Source organism: Neoarius graeffei, chromosome 10 (assembly GCF_027579695.1).
Source record: "Neoarius graeffei isolate fNeoGra1 chromosome 10, fNeoGra1.pri, whole genome shotgun sequence".
Lineage (NCBI taxonomy): Eukaryota > Metazoa > Chordata > Actinopteri > Siluriformes > Ariidae > Neoarius > Neoarius graeffei.
In genome coordinates, this window is record NC_083578.1 from 25,948,182 (window position 1) to 25,969,681 (window position 21,500).

The 21,500-nt window shown below is 40.7% G+C and overlaps 1 protein-coding gene across 16 annotated transcripts in view; it reads right to left on the reverse strand.

Moving 5' to 3' along the window:
- Positions 1-21,500, reverse strand: part of LOC132892991 (membrane-associated guanylate kinase, WW and PDZ domain-containing protein 1-like) — a 371,376-nt gene that overhangs the window by 61,011 nt on the left and 288,865 nt on the right. For 15 of the 16 annotated variants that reach the window (XR_009655496.1, XM_060931644.1, XM_060931640.1 and 12 more), the window contains one exon: positions 274-308. Coding sequence is in view for 15 of the 16 variants with exons in the window: in XM_060931644.1 (XP_060787627.1) it covers positions 274-308 (35 nt within the window). In the remaining variant the exon portion in view is untranslated. The remainder of the gene's footprint in view (positions 1-273; positions 309-21,500) is intronic. The other variant, XM_060931635.1, reaches the window with a different exon arrangement.

Genomic DNA, 21,500 nt, shown 5'->3' on the forward strand with positions numbered 1-21,500 from the left:
AACAGAGGAAAAGAGAAGAGAAGACTCAATGACCTTAAATTGTACTTTTTTTTTTTTACTCCAGAACTCATAGCAATATAAAATACTTTATTCATATCTTTAGAATTTTTTTTTCCTACAGGTTTAATTATTCTCATTATTACTGCATCACCTTGTAAAAGATTTGCCAGTATTATTGTCATACTAATAACTCTCATGAAACTGAAAGTGACACAAATCTGGGATGAAGTACAATAAAGAGAAGTCAGACAGAATATTGAGGACGTTACTCACCACCACTTTGGGACTCCTCTTGGCCTGCACCACCCCTGTGAAGCAGCGGCACAGAGAAAGAGAAAGCATTAATACTTCTATTCCCAGTCCTGCCCTCCACCCAAGAAAAAAGAGAAATAATGACAAACAAGTGTGCAGCCTCAGAAAGCCAAGGAGCCGAGCACTTGCTCTCTTTCCCTGCCTCCTTCCCTATCTGTCTCTCTCTCTTGTGCGCACGCATGTGTGTGTGTGTGTGCACTCTCCTTGTGCTTTGGGAGCATGTATGGAGAGGAGGCACGGTTGTGACGCTGGTATGCCTCTCCACCAATCTCTGATTCTCAGCAAGGGAGGAAGGGAGGAGGAAAGGAATGTGGATATCTGTGGATGCTTCTATGTCCTGGAGAGAGCTGACTGCCTGTTTGCACACACCATCATGTCTGTGTGTGTTTGAGACCATTAGACAGCCTCCACAGCTTTGACACTTTCATTCTCCCTCTCTCTCTCGCTCACCCTCAATTTCTCCCTTGTCTCTCTTTTGCTTCCTCACCTAAAACACACACTTCAATATCCCACCTCCCATTCTAATCTACATATTCATGTACACACTCGCATCTCATCACTCTGGGATGGCCGGAAAAAAAATCAAATAAAAATCAGTCACACCGGTTAATGGCGATCGTTTCTACGCATTTCTAGCTCCAGCTGAAGGTTCATGCAGACTCCTGAATTCGAAATGATAAATTAGCATATATCTGAACGTATGTGTGATGCCGCTTTCTTCTTGCTTACATAACATACATAAAACGGCACAGCTAGCGTCTTTATGAATATTCAGTGTCATATTCACAGCAAGAAGCGCATTCATTCTTTATGCATTTCTTACTCATGGGGGACTTCAGAGGCTCAGAGGGGGAAAAGAAATCCTGCGCTGAAGCCCCATTCAAAACGTTCGAGTCGCATTTCTGCCTAAAGTACACGTCTCTGGATCGCTCTTAGCAGGAGTCATTAAATGTTAAAAGTGCTCTCTCGTTCTCTTCCGCTCCTTTTCCCGGGCTCACTTCCCACTTTACATTCTTGCAGACTTGCAGGCTACATTCACATTACAAAGCTCAAGTGGCACAAGTTTGCAGCGCAAAAATCAATTTGTTTCCGATATATACTGCGCGTGCGTATATATTTATATGTTTAATATATAGACGCAAGTGTTTTACTGGGAAATACGCCACTCGTATTTTTCATACGAACTGCATCCGGGACATTGAGCAACATATTTTCCAACATCCTCCCTCACTATCGATGAATTGTTTTGATCAACTTTCTTTTTGTTTGTGCATTACACGTTGGCTTGAAGATATAAATTTTATCTTCTCGTCTTGAAAAAAATTATATATATATAAAAAAATACTACACACACACACTCAGCCATAACATTGATTATCTCATTACAGTGGCACCCGTCAAGCGGTGGGATATATTAGGCAGCAAGAGAACAGTCAGTTCTTGAAATTGATGTGTTGGAAGCAGGAAAAATGGGCAAACGTAAGGATCTGAGAAACTTTGACAAGGGCCAAATTGTGATGGCTAGATGACTGGGTCTGAGCATCTCCACAATGGCACATCTTGTGGGGTGTTCGCGGTACGCAGTGGTTAGTAGCTACCAAAAGTGGTCCAAGGAAGGACAACCGGTGAACCAGCGACAGGGTCATGGGTGTCGAAGACTCATTGATTCACATGGGGCACAAAGGCTAACCCAGGCTTTTGTCTAAACGGGGGAACAGGGGCGCTGCGCCCTCTTACTCTCGGCGTGCGCCCCCTTACCGACTCCGTGAAAACATCCCAGCAACACTACGTGACAATGTGTCTGATCATCAAATACGTTATAATTGCTCCAAAAATATTCCAATCATAGTAGATGCACCGCCAGACGGTGCAAAAACAATCCGAATTGGCGTTTTCCAGACTGAGGCGCCATGTTGTTTAGTTGTTTACTTGTCGCGGCTGCTCTCGCGAGATTTGACATGGGTTACATACAAGGTCAGCTGACTTGTAGAGCGAGATTTCTCGAGACTGAATGACCTTTCACCCACCGGCGCGGGAGCTTTTGACAGAAGTAGTTCGTGAGTTGTTTTTGTTGACACTTGGGCATTTAAAGATGTCATCCCGCGGCACGAAGCGGAAGAAAGCCAAAGACTGTCCGGGGCAGAAGAAGATTACTTCTTTCTTTTCAATGTTGACAGACAATTTGTTACAATTTCCCTCTCAGATAGTCTCAGAATGTCCCATTGGAGCATTTTTCAAAGGCTTTGCACGGCGGGGGGGGGACAACCGGCACCATCTCCCCCCCCCCCCCGCTTCGCTCCCTCGCCATGGTGAGCGCCCTCATACTAAATTTTTCTAGAAAAAACCCTGGTAACCCATATGGTCAAATCCCACAGAAGAGCGACTGTAGCACAAACTGCTGAAAAAGTTAATGCTGACTAAACAGAAAGATCAGTGAGCCTTCGACACCCAGTTCACCGACTGTCCTTCCTTGGACCCAATCATCTAGCCATCACAGTTTGGCAGGGTTCCCGCTGGCACTCGTCACGCTCGTTATTGACGAATATAATCCATCAGTGACGAAGAGAAAATTACTAGCAGTCGTCACAGTGATTAATATATTTGTCATCGTTATCATTATAAGTCATCTTTTATAGAAATCCCTCCGTTTGCCGAAATCCAATCCCAGTGAAGAGACGGCGGGAAGCCAGAGTGTAAACGATGAGCACGTGCTTGTGACCAATAAAAAGCGACTACAAATAATGACCAATCGCAATGCGAATTAATCGACCTGGTCTGGTGGTGTAACCATCTCTGCGTGAACCAGACGATGGCACAGTCTAAACTGATGAAGTTTTTTGAGTGGGCTTCTTTAAGCACTGAAGATGAGTTAAGGGCCGAAACAGCCATGGGGGAGGCACACTCAGAGCCCTGACCGTTCCCTAGCACACCAGACAATGTCAGTAATACAGGGGCCGGTAAAAAAAAAAAAAAAAAAAAAAAAAAGTTAATTAATTAATTAAAATCCTGCGCCAAAGTGAAAGTGCTCTCAGCTGGAAGCAACTGAAGGGCTCTATATTTCAGGAGGCAGTATGGCGTGTTGAGTCCCTGTGGCTAACACTGCGGCGTTGTTAGGCCCCATCACTCAGGCTAAATAAATAAATAAATAAACAAACAAACCCTGCGCCAAAGCGAAAGTGCTCTCAGTTGGAAGCAACTGAAGGGCTCTATATTTCAGGAGGCGGTATGGCGTGTTGAGTCCCCGTGGCTAACGCCGTGGCGCCATTAGGCCCCATCACTCGGGCTCGAGCCCCCAGGCATTTTTGCCCTCAAAAAAAGTCAGAGATTAATAGAAAACAACTGACTTGGATGTCATCTGGGATTTTGAATGTTGTAATACAATAATGTAGCTTAGAATTGGTGTCTTTGTGGTCCTAAAGAACATATGTGAGTGAGAAATGATATTTTTATGAAACTGATGATTAATTTTACGAGTGATTTTGACACGTACCGCAGTTTCCTGAGACTTTATGGGTGTTGAGAACAATAAGGAGACAGAAACTGAAGTGAATGACAAATTTAAAAACAGCAGTAAAAACTCAATAATAAAGATGTTCTGACCTTTCAATGTGATAATATAATCTTAAAGTTAGATATAATCTCCTCAACCTATCGATGCCGATCTCTCTTTAAAAATACAAGCCCCAGGAAAACTGGACTGAGCCCCCGGGCTTTTCAATAGCTAGAATAGAAACGGCCCTGTGCTAAATAATGCATGATGAAAACTGCAGTGTCATTCTGTGTTCGGTTTGTAAATCGACGGGAAAGTCAAATTCCTTCACTGCTGGTTGTTCCGAGATTCTTCTCGACTCTGTTCAATTGTAAATCAAGTTTTCTGTTGAAGTAAAGGCAAAAGAGAGTCCTAATAAATAAAAACCTCCCATGGCCGCGAGGTTTGCGTCATTAAAAGTGGAACATTGAGAGAATTTTGGCTGCCAGGTCGCTCCGTTGTGTGGAGTAGTCGATGTTGATTTTAAAAGTAACCAAGTTATTTTTAATTACACAGGGAAAATAGGATAATATTCAGCTTGACTGCGCTAGCGTTGGCCTTCGCTAACACTACACTGGCTGGAAGGTAACGGGACTGCTGCGCTAACAGCACCGAGTTGCGGGTAAGCTAGCGCTGGCCTTTGAGAATGCTGATATAAAGAGAGTGTATAATAACAACAACAACAACAACAACGGTGGACAAAGTACCCAACTTCATTACTTCAAAGTACAGATCCCACTGGTCAAATGTTTCTCCGATACAAGTGAAAGTTGTGCAGTCAATTTTTTACTTAAGCACTGAAGTACTTGCTTTAAAAATACTTAAGTATTAAAAGTACATTTTCTGTCAACGCATCGTTGTATTATTGCCACAACGCTTACAAAACCTAATGCCGTAAATATGAATTCACAAAATGAACGTATGCTGTGCCATCATAGTGGTTTAACGTTAAGCTACCGGACATGCTAGCAAACTCTTTTCAAACTCGAAAATCATATTGCGTAGCTAACGTTACTAGAAAAAATAAATATTTCTACATTCTGTTTATTTGGCAAGATTACGCTTACGTTAATGTTATTCATGTTAGTGTTACTCCGTTTTTACACGCTAACTAAGAGTGTCCAAGTTAACTAGCTATGTGTAAATGTTAGCCGTGGACAAGGCTGCGGCAGCTTGGTGGGCAAATCCACAGAAAGTCATTTGACTAACCAGACTGCACAGCTATTGCAACATTATCGCTAGCTCTGAAAGCACAGACAACTTCATTGCATGCTTTCTCTTAGAATAAAACGTTTATATACCTCAATATGCTTCCGCAGGTCGGACGGCAAGTTTTTGAATGCCGTGATGTAGTTCGTTTTAGATAAACAAAGCAAACATTTAAAACGAAACGACTCTTTAATCCTTTCTGAAAACTGAAACATGGGTTCTTGGTATGGCCATGGGTGCGTGCATTCCCCAAAAGAACCGCCTCCTTCCATTCTGCCATCAACTGATCGTGTTAAATAACGCTGCTGAGAAACTGAACTTGATTTTATACAGTCTATGGACGTGACGTGACCCTAGTGATTACTGATCGGCTGTCTCAGTGTCACATGCGAAAGAAACCAATCGCGTTTTAGAAAAGAAAAGGAAAAACATCCACTTTCAAAGCTGCTTCATAGTAACGAGGACTTTGACAGAAATGTAGTGGAATAAAAAGTACGATATTTGTCTTTCAAATGTAGTTAAGTTAGTCATAAGTTTCCAAAAAAAAAATACTCAAGTAAAGTACAGATACTCAAAAAGTGTACTTAAGTACTGTACTCAAGTAAATGTACTTTGTCACTGTCCACCTCTGAATAATAATGGCTTTTTTTCATGGTCTGTCAGATATATTCCATTCAGCTAGCATGATACTTGTCTTCAACTCATTCAGTATCATGCTAGCTGAATGGAATATATCTGATATACCGCTCAACGCCAGCCAACATTATTTAAATATGTCACTCAGATCCACAATGTATTTCACACGGAAACGCGAGTTTTTCAACATGAGAAGATAAACTTCATATCTTCAAGCCAATGTGTGATTCTTTTATTAAAAATACATATTCACAAACAAAAAGTACCCAAATTTATCAAAACAATTCATCGATTTCCTCATTATATATAGATATACACATGCGCACACAGTACTGTGCAAAAGTCTTAGGCACCTTATGTTTTTACACAAAATTTATTATAGATTTCTATTTCATGACTTCGACATTACTAAGTCAGTACAAAAACATTTTAGAGTCCAAATGTTTGTTTTCCAGCACAAAATTACATGTTACAGAAAAAAAAAAAAAAGTTTGTATCTGAACAGCATAAGAGAGCACTTTTCAGATTAAAAAAAAGAAAGGAAACGTAATGAAGGCTGCTGGGTTTTGGTGCAAAATGAAGAAGCGAGTGCGACAGTCAAAGTGTCCAGAAGAACTGTGGCTGGTTCTGTAAGATGCTCAGTAAAACCTACAGCTCATTTCCTTATCAAACTGCACTCGCTGTACCTGAGACTACTAATTTTTTTTTTTTTTTAAAGCAAAGGGTCGTCTCACACCAAAATATTGAGCTTGTTTCATTTATTATGGCTTATTGCCGATTATAGTATTGTTTTAATGTTGAAACACTTCATTTCATTATTTTTAAGTCATTCTGTCTACAGCATTTCTTTACATGTGCCTCAGACTTTTGCACAGTGCTGTGTATATATAGTTGATCCAGAATGAATTCATGAAAATCAGTTTTTCAAATTTAGGTGTTATCCCCCCCCCCCCCATCACTTCACTGTCTTCCTGTCAGCAGCAGCCTTTTCAAAAAATGAAAGACTACCAGAATAAATAAATAAATAAATAAATAAATAAATAAATAAAACCCCCAACACGCGGCACAGTAGCGTAGTGGTTAGCGCTGTCGCCTCACAGCAAGAAGGTCCTGGGTTCGAGCCCCGGGGCCGGCAAGGGCCTTTCTGTGCGGAGTTTGCATGTTCTCCCCGTGTCCGCGTGGGTTTCCTCCGGGTGCTCCGGTTTCCCCCACAGTCCAAAGACATGCAGGTTAGGTTAACTGGTGGCTCTAAATTGACCGTAGGTGTGAATGTGAGTGTGAATGGTTGTCTGTGTCTATGTGTCAGCCCTGTGATGACCTGGCGACTTGTCCAGGGTGTACCCCGCCTTTCGCCCGTAGTCAGCTGGGATAGGCTCCAGCTTGCCCGCGACCCTGTAGAACAGGATAAAGTGACTAGAGATAATGAGATGAGAAAACCCCAACCCAATAATCTCTTTACACTAATCATGAACAGCTGTTGAACTGAGCTGGTCTTCAAGTCAAATAATCTAACATACAGATGTGGTGCGTAAATGAGAACCATAAAAGATGGCAGTGAACAAAAAAGTCAGAATTGAGTGATGAGGCTTGCAATGTGCTCACGGAAGCATAAGCTCACCTGCTGCATTTCAGTCGCGATTTATCACGACCACTGGAAATGTTTAACCACTACGGCACTTGCAGCTTCTTTTTTATTTGTATTTTCCTTTTAACCATGTATAAACTTCTATTAGTTTGCTAAGTAGTTAGCTAATTGGTGTTCTTACTAGTTAATAACTTGGTAATTAGCCATCAAATTAAAGTAATAATTTGCCTGCAACCCTGTAGAACAGGATAAAGCGGCTAGAGATAATGAGATGAGATTTTAAGTTTCAAATATTAAATATGAAATTGCATCAGATAGCAGTGTATATTGTAATGATGACTATACTGTTAATAATCTTGTAATCATGACTGTCTCGTCTGTCTCCAAGGTGTCATCTACCACACCATCAGGGGCGCAGATACGTTTTTTGAACTGGGGGGGACAAAGCTGCCAGCAAACCAACCCCACCCCCAACCCCACCATGTGTTGTCAACATGTGTTGACTTTCTAACTATGCCTGTGTGTTGTGTGAGCGGCAGTCAGTCAACAACTCTTCGCAAAGTTTCCTTATGAAACAATATGCTCGCTGAAATTATGGCAGGGAACGCCAGATTAAACATTAAAACTGCCTTCTGAGCACTGTATCTACAGGCTACCACCGAAAGAAGGAGGCTACCAGAAAGGCATCACTCCGTACGATTTTACTTTCACTACAACATTACTTTGAACAGACTATCAAAACATTGCAAGGTGATATGATAAAGTAAGGCACAGTTTACTTACAGTCGTTGTTTCTTGAAAAAAAACGATGCAATCGTTTTCTGCCTTTTTGGTTTGGCACCCTTCATCATGCCGTGTTGGGGTCCTGAACTAGGAGCTGTCCCCGATATGCCTGTCAAACTTGTTGTGGGTAACCATAGCAACCAAGCTCGAGCTCGCAACCTGTGCAGTCTGCGCAGCTCAACCAACCAAATATCAGTCTTTTTGTTTTATGTGAGTTGTTGCAACTATGTATGTACTGCTGTGCACCTCAATAAACCGAATGGTAATTAGTCTTTTGATTTTTCCTTGAGGTTTGCCTTATGCAAAGAAAGACAGCATAGACGTTTTTTCCTCCCTATAATTGGGAGGGGACCGAACGAGGTGAATTTAAATCTGGGTGGGACGAATCCTACCCGTCCCACCCTCCATCTGCGCCCATGCACACCATACTTTATTCAGTGTTACTCAACCACTGTTGAAGCTTGTTTTTACTCACGTCGGGTTGCATCCGATGTCACATCTGCCTCATTAAGCTATGGTCACACTACAGCTCGCGATGCTTTGCGATGAAAATGAGGCATTTTGGTGGCGATATACATGTGAGCTAAAACTTGTGGTCACACAGTAGGTAAACACTTGACTGTCACGCCTTTGCGTGCTTGAGTCTGGTGCAGCTCACGGAGCGCGTTGTGCGCGCTTGGGACCCAGTCGTTACGTGAAACACCTGATTCTGAGCACCAATCAGCACGCACCGATACAGATGCTGTTTTTCAGAGGCTTTGCGAAGTATCATTATCACGGTCACATTTGTTTCTCGTCATGTTTATAACGCTGTTTAAATACTCTGCTTAAATGTTCTGCTTTTGTAAATATCCCGCCTGCTAATAAACACTCTTCCTGCACTTAGATCCGTCTACCGCCGTCTTTCTTGTAGTGTCCTGATCATCAGATCTTTAACCCAGACACATATAAAAAGTTGTACTCCTGCATGCTCCCCCAGGTTTTCATCTGTGTCCCCGTGTAGTACGATGTCTGCAGCACCAGGTAGTTTGAGATCTTGGGGAACTCAATGGACGGATAATTTTCCAACTCATAATGAATGAATGAAATGACTTTATTTAAACATAAGCTGATCAGCAGAGCTAATGGGGTCATGCATGTACAGATACAAATAAGTACAGACACAAAAGACTAAAAATAAACAAATCTTTTTTAAAAAAAAAACAAACACCTTAAATCTGTTGATTACCTGTTAATTATCTTCAGATTAAGTTAATTAACAGTATGCATAACTATAGTCTTTGTACTTCGTTACGGCTACAATAGGATCAAATTTTATTCTACTAATGCCAAATTTAGGTTGTAAAGTTTTCTTTCATAGGAAAAATCCTTCTTTGTTAGCGTGTAAGGATCTAATCCCATTGAGTGGTTTCTATATCCACTTCTTTTGAGAATACTACTTGATTTTAATAACGTGCTTGTTTGCTGAATACAAACATGGCAATAAGTTCTTGTGTTAATGGACCAGACTCCACTTTTGGATCATTAATCCCTTCTGACTGAGAATGCCGTGCATGTATGGGTTGATATTCGCTTCTGGCACATCCATGTGGCTCTATTTGCTCTACTGACTTTTCCTACCAGTTTATACTCTAAGCTCTTACAAGAGCAGTATTGCTATATTTTGAAGGAAAAAATACGCAAGTTATCTGTACATATTAAAGAGATAAACAATGTGTGTGGTAGTTTATTATTGATGACGAAACTTTACTTTAAAGGAACAGTCCACCGTATTTCCATAATGAAATATGCTCTTATCTGAATTGAGACGAGCTGCTCCGTACCTCTCCGAGCTTTGCGCGACCTCCCAGTCAGTCAGACGCAGTCAGACGCGCTGTCACTCCTGTTAGCAATGTAGCTAGGCTCAGTATGGCCAATGGTATTTTTTGGGGCTGTAGTTAGATGCGACCAAACTCTTGCGCGTTTTTCCTGTTTACATAGGTTTATATGACCAGTGACATGAAACAAGTTCAGTTACACAAATTGAAACGTGGCGATTTTCTATGCTATGGAAAGTCCGCACTATAATGACAGGCGTACTAACACCTTCTGCGCGCTTCGGCAGCGCATTGATATGGAGCTCAGATATCAATGCGCTGCCGAAGCGCGCAGAAGGTGTTAGTACGCCTGTCATTATAGTGCGGACTTTCCATAGCATAGAAAATCGCCACGTTTCAATTTGTGTAACTGAACTTGTTTCATATCACTGGTCATATAAACCTATGTAAACAGGAAAAACGCGCAAGAGTTTGGTCGCATCTAACTACAGCCCCAAAAAATACCATTGGCCATGCTGAGCCTAGCTACATTGCTAACAGGAGTGACAGCGCGTCTGACTGCGTCTGACTGACTGGGAGGTCGCGCAAAGCTCGGACAGGTACGGAGCAGCTCGTCTCAATTCAGATAAGAGCATATTTCATTATGGAAATACGGTGGACTGTTCCTTTAAATGCAAGATTCAATCTAAATTCAAGGGGCTTAATTTGGACATGAACAATGGGTAGACATTTTTTTCACTTTTTTACTTGCTTTAACCCTGATATTAAAGTTGCAGATGACTGACTGGCAAAATATTAGTATTATTGTACGATATTGTGCATTTAAATCGAACAGAAAAGGTGGCGCAAGCAATATCACTGTTTGAAAAAACTCGCATTTTTCATTTAACCGTCTGTCCGATGTTACCATTTTACTATGTAAACAATTACTATGCAAATTGTGAAAGAAAATGACAAGGGATAACTAAAACCCGTAAATTTGGGGTTTCATTCAACGTAGTATGTATTATGAGCGCCATTCTTACAAAAACAAGTTTCTCTCTCAATCGTCGAGCATCTGTCAATTTTTCTTTACTCGTGTAACGAAACTAGATTTGACCTAAAAACGTTTGGGAACACCCCATAGAAATAAAACTGCGCATGTCAAAACGTCATTTCCAGGTCTTTGTTTGAAGAGTCCCAGAATTTCCAGAAGTTTAGTTTCACGCGTTCTGATGCAAAGAAGTATGTCGGTCTCAATGTTACGTGAGCAAGGTAAGTAACGTGAATCATGTTTATTTGGCATGTTTTCGTTGTAAATTTGCATTTATGTAATCAATGACAGGTTTTTTTTTTTTTTAGAAGAAACTTTTATTCGTCACATGCACGCTTCAAGCACAGTGAAATTCATCCTCTGCATTTAACCCAACTGAAGCAGTGAACACACACACACACACTCAGAGCAGTGGGCAGCCACACCAGAGCACCCGGGGAGCAGTCAGGGGTTCGGTACCTTGCTCAAGGGCACCTCAGCCCAAGGCCGCCCCACGTTAACCACACTGCATGTCTTTGGACTGTGGGGGAAACCGGAGCACCCGGAGGAAACCCACGCGGACACGGGGAGAACATGCAAACTCCACACAGAAAGGCCCTCGCCGGCCACGGGGCTCGAACCCGGAACCTTCTTGCTGTGAGGCGACAGCACTAACCACTACACCACCGTGCCGCCCCACAGGAAATATAGTAAGGTTTCTTACTATAACCTTACTATATGTGTGTTTATAGCACATTTCAAGTGGCTGACCTGACCAGACTTCTCTGTGGAGCCATTCACGAATATCACTCGGAAATTGTCAACACCAGTCATGGATGAGAAAAAGCACAACAAGAACACAGTTTTTCAAATTCTCATGACGCACTGTGTTGTGACATCATCTGTGACACCAGACTTGCTCCTAGGACTGGTTCTCGGTCTCTCCTGGTTCTGTGTCTGTCCTGTTACGTGAGATGGGATGATTCTGCATTTACTTTTGCTATGTTAGAAATGTGTTTCATGTGGTAATATACAACCCCAATTCCAAAAAAGTTGGGACAAAGTACAAATTGTAAATAAAAACGGAATGCAATGATGTGGAAGTTTCAAAATTCCATATTTTATTCAGAATAGAACTTAGCTGGCATATCAAATGTTTAAACTGAGAAAATGTATCATTTAAAGAGAAAAATTAGGTGATTTTAAATTTCATGACAGCAACACGTCTGAAAAAAGTTGGGACAAGGCCATGTTTCCCACTGTGAGACATCCCCTTTTCTCTTTACAACAGTCTGTAAACGTCTGGGGACTGAGGAGACAAGTTGCTCAAGTTTAGGGATAGGAATGTTAACCCATTCTTGTCTAATGTAGGATTCTAGTTGCTCAACTGTCTTGGGTCTTTTTTGTCGTATCTTCCGTTTTATGATGCGCCAAATGTTTTCTATGGGTGAAAGATCTGGACTGCAGGCTGGCCAGTTCAGTACCCGGACCCTTCTTCTACGCAGCCATGATGCTGTAATTGATGCAGTATGTGGTTTGGCGTTGTCATGTTGGAAAATGCAAGGTCTTCCCTGAAAGAGACGTCGTCTGGACGGGAGCATATGTTGCTCTAGAACCTGGATATACCTTTCAACATTGATGGTGTCTTTCCAGATGTGTAAGCTGCCCATGCCACACGCACTAATGCAACCCCATACCATCAGAGATGCAGGCTTCTGAACCGAGCGCTGATAACAACTCGGGTCGTCCTTCTCCTCTTTAGTCCGAATGACACGGCGTCCCTGATTTCCATAAAGAACTTCAAATTTTGATTCGTCTGACCACAGAACAGTTTTCCACTTTGCCACAGTCCATTTTAAATGAGCCTTGGCCCAGAGAAGACGTCTGCGCTTCTGGATCATGTTTAGATACGGCTTCTTCTTTGAACTATAGAGTTTTAGCTGGCAACGGCGGATGGCACGGTGAATTGTACTCACAGATAATGTTCTCTGGAAATATTCCTGAGCCCATTTTGTGATTTCCAATACAGAAGCATGCCTGTATGTGATGCAGTGCCGTCTAAGGGCCCGAAGATCACGGGCACCCAGTATGGTTTTCCGGCCTTGACCCTTACGCACAGAGATTCTTCCAGATTCTCTGAATCTTTTGATGATATTATGCACTGTAGATGATGATATGTTCAAACTCTTTGCAATTTTACACTGTTGAACTCCTTTCTGATATTGCTCCACTATTTGTCGGTGCAGAATTAGGGGGATTGGTGATCCTCTTCCCATCTTTACTTCTGAGAGCCGCTGCCACTCCAAGATGCTCTTTTTATACCCAGTCATGTTAATGACCTATTGCCAATTGACCTAATGAGTTGCAATTTGGTCCTCCAGCTGTTCCTTTTTTGTACCTTTAACTTTTCCAGCTTCTTATTGCCCCTGTCCCAACTTTTTTGAGATGTGTTGCTGTCATGAAATTTCAAATGAGCCAATATTTGGCATGAAATTTCAAAATGTCTCACTTTCGACATTTGATATGTTGTCTATGTTCTATTGTGAATACAATATCAGTTTTTGAGATTTGTAAATTATTGCATTCCCTTTTTATTTACAATTTGTACTTTGTCCCAACTTTTTTGGAATCGGGGTTGTATTAATTCTTTGTTTAAAAATTGATACCAACTAAATGATACCTGTAGTCATGCTTAGGAATCTGTACTTCATAATTTAAATAACAAATCTGATAGGGTTTTAGTTAGCAACATGATGAAAAGTTGAAGGACTGAATAGCCACAACATTTCTCTATTGAAAGGTATACTTAAAGTGCATATCCTGGACCAAATTCTTTTTTTTTTTTTTTTTAATATGAAAGAATGTCCCTTTACACACTCATCCAGAAGGGTATGAGAACGCATTTGGAAAAATCCCAAGGGAGTCTGGAGCCAGATTCGTGACGTCACCTGCGGAAGCGCCAGCAGGTTGCGTGAGCTTGCACAGTTTCAGTGCACAGCCTGTGTAGACCAAGTTTAGCAGCTAGCGATTTTGCATTGAAATATGGAATTGTCACCTGAGCGCAACGTTACTTCACCTTTGGATGAAGAATGTAATGTTGTTACACCCTCCTACGATACATCTGTTAACCATTTTAATAATTACATGATAACGCTGAAAAAATTTGCAGAAAACCACCAGGTCGTTTTCTCAAACAAACCAGTGCTGACGTAGGATTCAGAGGGAGGCGTCCCGCACGCGACGTCACGAAAATCAGTGTTTGCCGGGAAATCCAAATGCCAAGTTTTTTCAGAGGCGGACCAATTCGCCTCAAATGGCTTGATTTCAACTGAATTTTTCTGGTATTGCACAAGGTAAAAAAAAAATTGCACAAAATGCAAAATATTACAGATATTTGACCAAAGTTTAATATAAAATAGGAGAATTACATTGATCTTGCTCCTGAATTTACCCGTGATACGCACTTTAATTAGCCTCATTTCTAAAAGTAAAGGTTTGAATTGCTAAGGTATCAAAATGTATAACATTTAATGTAAAAAAAAAAAAAAAGAGTACTGAATTAAATGTTTTGAACCTATATTTGGTGTGTTTTGAATTATGTCTGTCCTGTTACGCGAGTGACAGTAAAAATACAAAGCATTTTAACAGGAACCACTACAAAGACTATGTTTTTATTATTTTTTGTTGAATTTATAGTTCAGGTCACTGTGGAAAACCATTTTTATGTTCAAAATATGTTGTTTATTTTTTCAGCAGTATATCCTCATGAAAGGCTTAAGAGCAAATAGAGAGCCCCGTACAGTTTTAAATACAATACCGACAATTAAAAACAGCTCATCACATTTATTTAATTCCTGGGCTCCCATCTATAACAGGAAGTGATGCTGCATCCCATTAATACACTTTACAATAGACCCCTTTGCAGTAAACGTCATTCATATGTAAGAGGAAATTGCACGCGCAGCCTGGACCCAAAAAAGACTCAGCGACGGTAGAGACGAGAAGAAATGCCTAGTTGTTGTGTTGTCGGGTGTCAGAATCGTAGCAGTGATGGGGTTAAAATGTACAGAATTCCAGCAGGATCTCACCCATTCCAAAAAAATCGCTGACGTCTATGGCTACAAGCCATTAAACGTGTAGACTGGGATGAAAGCAGTGGGGTTTGCAGCGTCCACTTCATCACAGGTAAGATCAGGCTATTTATTAAATCTTTCTTTTTTTATTCTTTCTAGTCTTCGTTTATTGATGTAGCAAAATACTTTGGTAACGTTTGTCTGATTAGCTGGGTCATAGTTACACAATGTAATGAATATTGTTAGCATGCTAACTTAGCTTTGCATGCAGTTTTGTTTGTAGGAGAGGTCTCGCTTGACTCAAGCAGTCCAGATTTTGTGCCATCATTATTTGTGTATGCCGAAAATCACAATTTTAAAGCAAGGATGGAAAGGTAAAATTGTGTGCCCTCACTCTAAATGCCAACTTGCGTTGACTGCTCTAACCTAGCTCCCGCCCCGTTCAGTTTCATTTCTGCTCTCTGCCTCTCGCTTTTTACGCAGCTCTGATTTCTCTTAGCTGCACTCTTTACACCATCATTCCTTTCATGCCATTCCCTCCTGCAAATTGCTGTTTAGTGTTGGTATTTGCTGTTGTAGCTAAAGCCACATTGCCATCACATCACTGGCATAATTTGATTAAAACAAAATGAATATGAACGTCCCATTGTTAATCAAGTTGTAGTCTCGCTGTAACCAGAATGTTGATGGCAGGCTACTTTTGTAAATAGTTTTTTTTTTTTTGAGTCTGACATTTTTTGTAAATAGTATGACTGCCTTCAGGTATCAGAGGAAAACTTACTAACATCGTCCGTCCACTCTTTAATTAAATACGGATCCGCTAGGCGATGTCCACTTGTTAGAGTTAACTTATTTATGTAGCATTCTCGATCTTGTAACGACAATTGTTTTGCATAATCTGACAGCTCATAATGCCCGTCTATGGGCAGCGCCATTGTTTCTGAGTCCAGGCTGCGTCCGCATCCTGGCAACGGTCGGTTTGTTTACAAACATGCAAAGGGGTCTATAGATTATCAGATTCTAATAGAATAGATGAGCCAAAATAATTGGGGATCTTTTATAATGGGCCCCGACTCGTTACAAGTATGAATAGGTGGGCCTCAAAGCAGAAAAGGTTGAGAACCCCTGCTTTACGTTATGAAGTAAATGACCGCTATGAGTACAAAGGTGATTCCCCAAGGGAAACGAGCAAGACTGTGTTAATAACAGTACTGCAACTCAACATGCCTCTTCCTCTCTCATTCTTCCAAGTCCTCGGAGTTTCACTTTCTCAAGACACAAAAACCGTATCCCTGAAGTGAATTAAAGCACAGTCAAAGTGGTTTAGGGTAAAAATAAAAATAAAAAAAATTAAGAATGGGGATGAATTCATCAAAGGACTGTGCAATATAATATCAGTCATGATAATACATGTACATTATTGAATTTGATAGGATTTTTGCCATATTGTGACGCATCATGATGTAAGGAAGCGCACATGACTTGTGTTCATGGCATGTAACGGTTAACAAACATGTCCAATAACACAGAGAGCAGTACAAGAACTGGCGCAGAGGATGAATTAGTTCTGAAAAGGGGAGCTATGTCAGCAGCGTATTAGTTTTTTCAGATACAAGAGGTCAGACAAAACGTACAAAAATACTGTGACTCCATCAATTTAATTTACCCCCTAAAACAAAGGCATCCGTGTGAGTATGAGGAGTGTCAGACATTCGAGGACAGTGAAGCAACGCTAAGACGTTTGTCTGTTAACCAACAAGCACTGTTTAAAAAACTAAGTAGTGCATGGTTTTTCCTAGTGTTTTAGCATATCGGGCCCGATACGCTTGCTCTGCCTACCGATACGCTTAGTCGCTTTAGTTAAAATCTGATACGCTAATGGTGATGATACACGGGGCAACTTTTTGGGCAATGTTGCCGAGCAATGTTGCTGGGCAATTCTGTTTTGACTCTTTTCTATTGAGATTGGGCAACATTGTTTCTTTCTGAATGGTTTTGATGATCTCTGGCAACTTTTTGAGATAAGCCAATCAGAACGCGAGTATCGAGTCATGTGACCTCCGGTGAGGTTCGGATCAGAAATTTCAAACAAATATGGCGGCCGCTCAGTGTCAGTGGAGTGAAGAGATGGAGAGACTCCTCATCTGTTTTTACGCCGGTAAGTTATTTTAATATTCTATATGGAGGAATTTACCTCACCAAAGCTCTAAAAAACAACAGACAGCTTGATTAAATGGTCACAGCAAAAATTAAGACATCGATTTTTTTTAGCTAACTGTAAACTGCTGTTGCTAACTGTTGTTGCCCATTGTTAGTTGCCCTGAAAAGTTGCCCTGTGTCTCACCTAGTTGCCCGCTGCCAGCAACATTGCTCGGCAACATTGCCCAAAAAGTTGCCCCGTGTATCATCACCATTAGATTTATACCGATACGTTAAATTTCCTACCCACAAGTCACTAGATACATAGGAGAGCAAATAACAGATCCATTTACATACTGATTGATATTTGTGTTAAACAAGCGGCCTTTTTTTCCAATGTTTGTGTTGATTCTGTCAAAGTAATATGTCCGCGTGGTATGATGTAAACAAACTAATCTGTTTGGCAATGTCAAGATCACGTGTTCAAACCGTCCAATAAAAACATCGAAAAAAAAAAAACCATCAGACATCCTGGAATTTTCCGATTCATTATAAGCGATCTCATTGGCTGCCGATGTTGTCCCCCACCAGACGGACAAAGCCGACTGATTTTAATCACAAAAGTTTGACCTAGTCTATTATCATTACGGCTTTGATCAACAGGGATGAGAGTGGGTGCTGATGAAAAAAAGCAGAAAATCAAAATGAGACCGTACACACCCCATTTCCTGCAATCTGAGCTGTAGTTAATTAATACACCTGATGCCCATTTTAATACTTATTGAAATAAAAACACTATTATATAGAACAATATGTATCAAAACCAATATGTGTATTGCATTAATTCAAAATAATATCTACGTTTTATGGGGACTGGTTATTACTCATCGTCAACATCACTTGTTTTTCTAAAAAATGTCCATTAAAATTCAGTTATTTACAGTACCATTAAAATTCAAATTTTCATATATTCAATATATTGAATTAAATAAAAACATTCATATCTTATGGAGACGGACCTTTTCCTAATGTCCACATTACTTGTATAGGATTTATTCACAATGTCTATTTAAACTTTAAAGTTATATAGTTATCAACACTGAGATAGAATTCAAATTATCATATATTCAGTGTATTGAATCAAACAAATGCATATTTTACGGGGACCGTCTTTATCTTATTGTCCACATCACTTGGATGTTTTCTTCAAAAGGAAAATGTCTATTTACACTTTTTACAGTTAAGTTATTTACAGTTCCCAGTTATTTTTGAAACAAATTTTCATTTGATCATTTAGACTTCAGCTTCTTGACCAAAGCCAAAAGCTCATCAGTCCTCTCTTTTTTTCCTTTTTCTTTCATTAGCCAGCTCCTCCTGTGTTTTTACATGCTCTAACCTGGCTCTCTTGCTTTGCTAAACTTGTTTTTTTTATACCAGCATCAATTTCACGTACCTTCGCTTCATCTTGCTTGTCAATAGTATTCGGCATCTTGAGAAAAAACGCCGATTAGAGGAACGTATTTTTGATATGCAGCTCACGAACATGTGCAAGTTTTGATAAAAGAAAGCGGATGTGGGTGTCTTTGTAAAAACTGTTTAGATTGGCTATTATGGTCTCGACATCGATGTTTTGACCAATAACAATGTAGATAACACGAATTTTACATCACATTCAACGAGATTAAACGAGACTAAAGATGGCGACTTACAAATAACGTGTAAACATCGTTGGAGTTAATAAAGTTTGAACAGCATGAAGGAACATACCCCAACCCCCCGAAATTCTCATCTCATCTCATTATCTCTAGCCGCTTTATCCTGTTCTACAGGGTCGCAGGCAAACTGGAGCCTATCCCAGCTGACTACGGGTGAGAGGCAGGGTACACCCTGGACAAGTCGCCAGGTCATCACAGGGCTGACACATAGACACAGACAATCATTCACACTCACATTCACACCTACGGTCAATTTAGAGTCACCAGTTAACCTAACCTGCATGTCTTTGGACTGTGGGGGAAACCGGAGCACCCGGAGGAAACCCACGCGGACACGGGGAGAACATGCAAACTCCGCACAGAAAGGCCCTCGCCGGCCACAGGGCTCGAACCCGGACTTTCTTGCTGTGAGGCGACAGCGCTAACCACTACACCACCGTGCCACCTTACACTTAACTATTATATTAAAAAAAAGCTGTATTCTTCCAACTCAGTTTTGTTTAATATTGACACAAAATGTGTAAACTAGTCTATCTGGCATATCACTGCAGTGACATGGCCACTCTGATGGTTTCAGCTATCAAAGTCTCTAGGGAAGAATGACAGTAGTGGTTTCCCGTTGCCTTCTGCTGGATGATTATTAGAGGTTTTCTCCTCTCACACACTTCTGGGTAATTCAGAGTAGCCAGTAAACCTAACCTGCATGTCTTTGGACTGTGGGAGGAATCGGACCTTCTTGCTGTGAGGCGACAGCGCTAACCACTACACCACCGTGCCGCCCCCCCCGAAATTAATAAAAATTCTCAACGGATTTGGCATAATATAAAAAGGTCGTTTTTTTACTCAGAAAAAGCGGAAATCTGCCGAAAAGCGGAAAACTCTCATCCCTGGATCAAAGATTGGTTGACTTAACATCAACAAACCCACGTGAGTGATGGCGCACAAAACCAGACAACTGTCACGACAACGCGACTGGCTCAAAAAGCACTCGCTGGACAATTTGATCCACATCAGCATGGATGACAGCGAGATGGACTATGAGAGGGCTGCCCAACATTGGGCCAAGCAAAAGCCAAGGAGAATTAATCTGCTTTAAAGGAGTAGAAAACTTAATTCATTAGTTTGGGTTTGCAGAAAGATTATGTGCTTATAAACACTCTCACGAAGTGAACTTGTCCAAATGTGCCAAATATAGCATCATTTCAAATAACAATCAGAAGCATTTTTGGCAGTGTGAGGTCACGGAGATCCATTTAACAAAAGGCGGCTCCGGATTATTCTGTTGTTAAAGGATCACAGTGACATCACACTGCCAAAAATGCTTCTCATTATTATTCTAAATTATGCTACATTTAACAAATTCTCTTCATGAATGTGTTTATAAGTACATAATCTTTCTGCAAACTTAAATGTATGAATTAATCTTAATCTAGTCCATTTAATAAAGCGCCAAAATTTAAACTTTATAATATGCAGTTTCCTTACTTTTCTTTTCAGTGTATCTTAATTATACATATATTACGGTAATTGCATCAGAAACATTCTAAATCATTACAGTTATAGAAATACAGCAACTTATTTTAAGGTGGCAGGTCTTAGGTTCAGATCCCTTTGTGATCAACAGGAGGTCATGATGATCGATTCTCTTCATTGGATTGCAGAAGATGGAGTAAACCACTGTTCATATTTTCATGCACATTTTTGTTACAACACTAATTGATCATAGATAATTAAGGGATCCCTGTAGATTTTCCATCTATCATATACCTCAGTAATCTATAACAAAACAGTTTAACTTGCATGTTGAACTTTAAGGTGAAAATGTGTGTGCATTAATACTATTTAGGTCAGAAATCATTGAAGCACTGGTAAAATTGATCCTATAATCATGGATCTAAAACCTCTCAGAGACCCTGAAAATGCACCTGAGGGCATCTATTTTCAAAAATTTTCCAGAGGGGGCATGCTCCCAGACCTCCCTAGTTTCGCTTCGCGCCTTTGGCACTCACTTTCACGCCATTGGTGCTCAATTGTCTGTGTATTATCATGCCAGAATTTAGGGCTTTATTTATTTATTTTTTCTGGGGAAAACACTGTGGTGGAATGAAATTACAGAAGCAGTCAGTTTTAGGCTAGCTAAGGTCATGCTGCCAATCCAAACGGTGGAAAAGGAAGGCACAGCTTGTTCAGAAGTCAGACCTCAGGTACACCATCCGAGGAAGAAAATATTCTCACAAACCACTTTGCTGCAAAAGTGCCAAGTTCACCCCGATATTAGCTTCAGTAATGAAGTATGCACCGATTACTGTCTTGTGACTGAGAAGAGCTATGGAACTGTATGTTTACTGTTACACTGAAAATGTGAAGGTTATAATTTAGTGTACATTTAGTCAAATCTGTACTTACAAGTACAAATCTATACATACAGTACCAGTCAAAAGTTTGGACACACTAACTTATTTTATTCTGTCACCTCACAGCAAGAAGGTTCTGGGTTCGAACCCGGCAGCCGACGAGGGCCTTTCTGTGCGGAGTTTGCATGTTCTCCCCGTGTCCGTGTGGGTTTCCTCCGGGTGCTCCGGTTTCCCCCACAGTCCAAAGACATGCAGGTTAGGTTAACTGGTGACTCTAAATTGAGCGTAGGTGTGAATGTGAGTGTGAATGGTTGTCTGTGTCTATGTGTCAGCCCT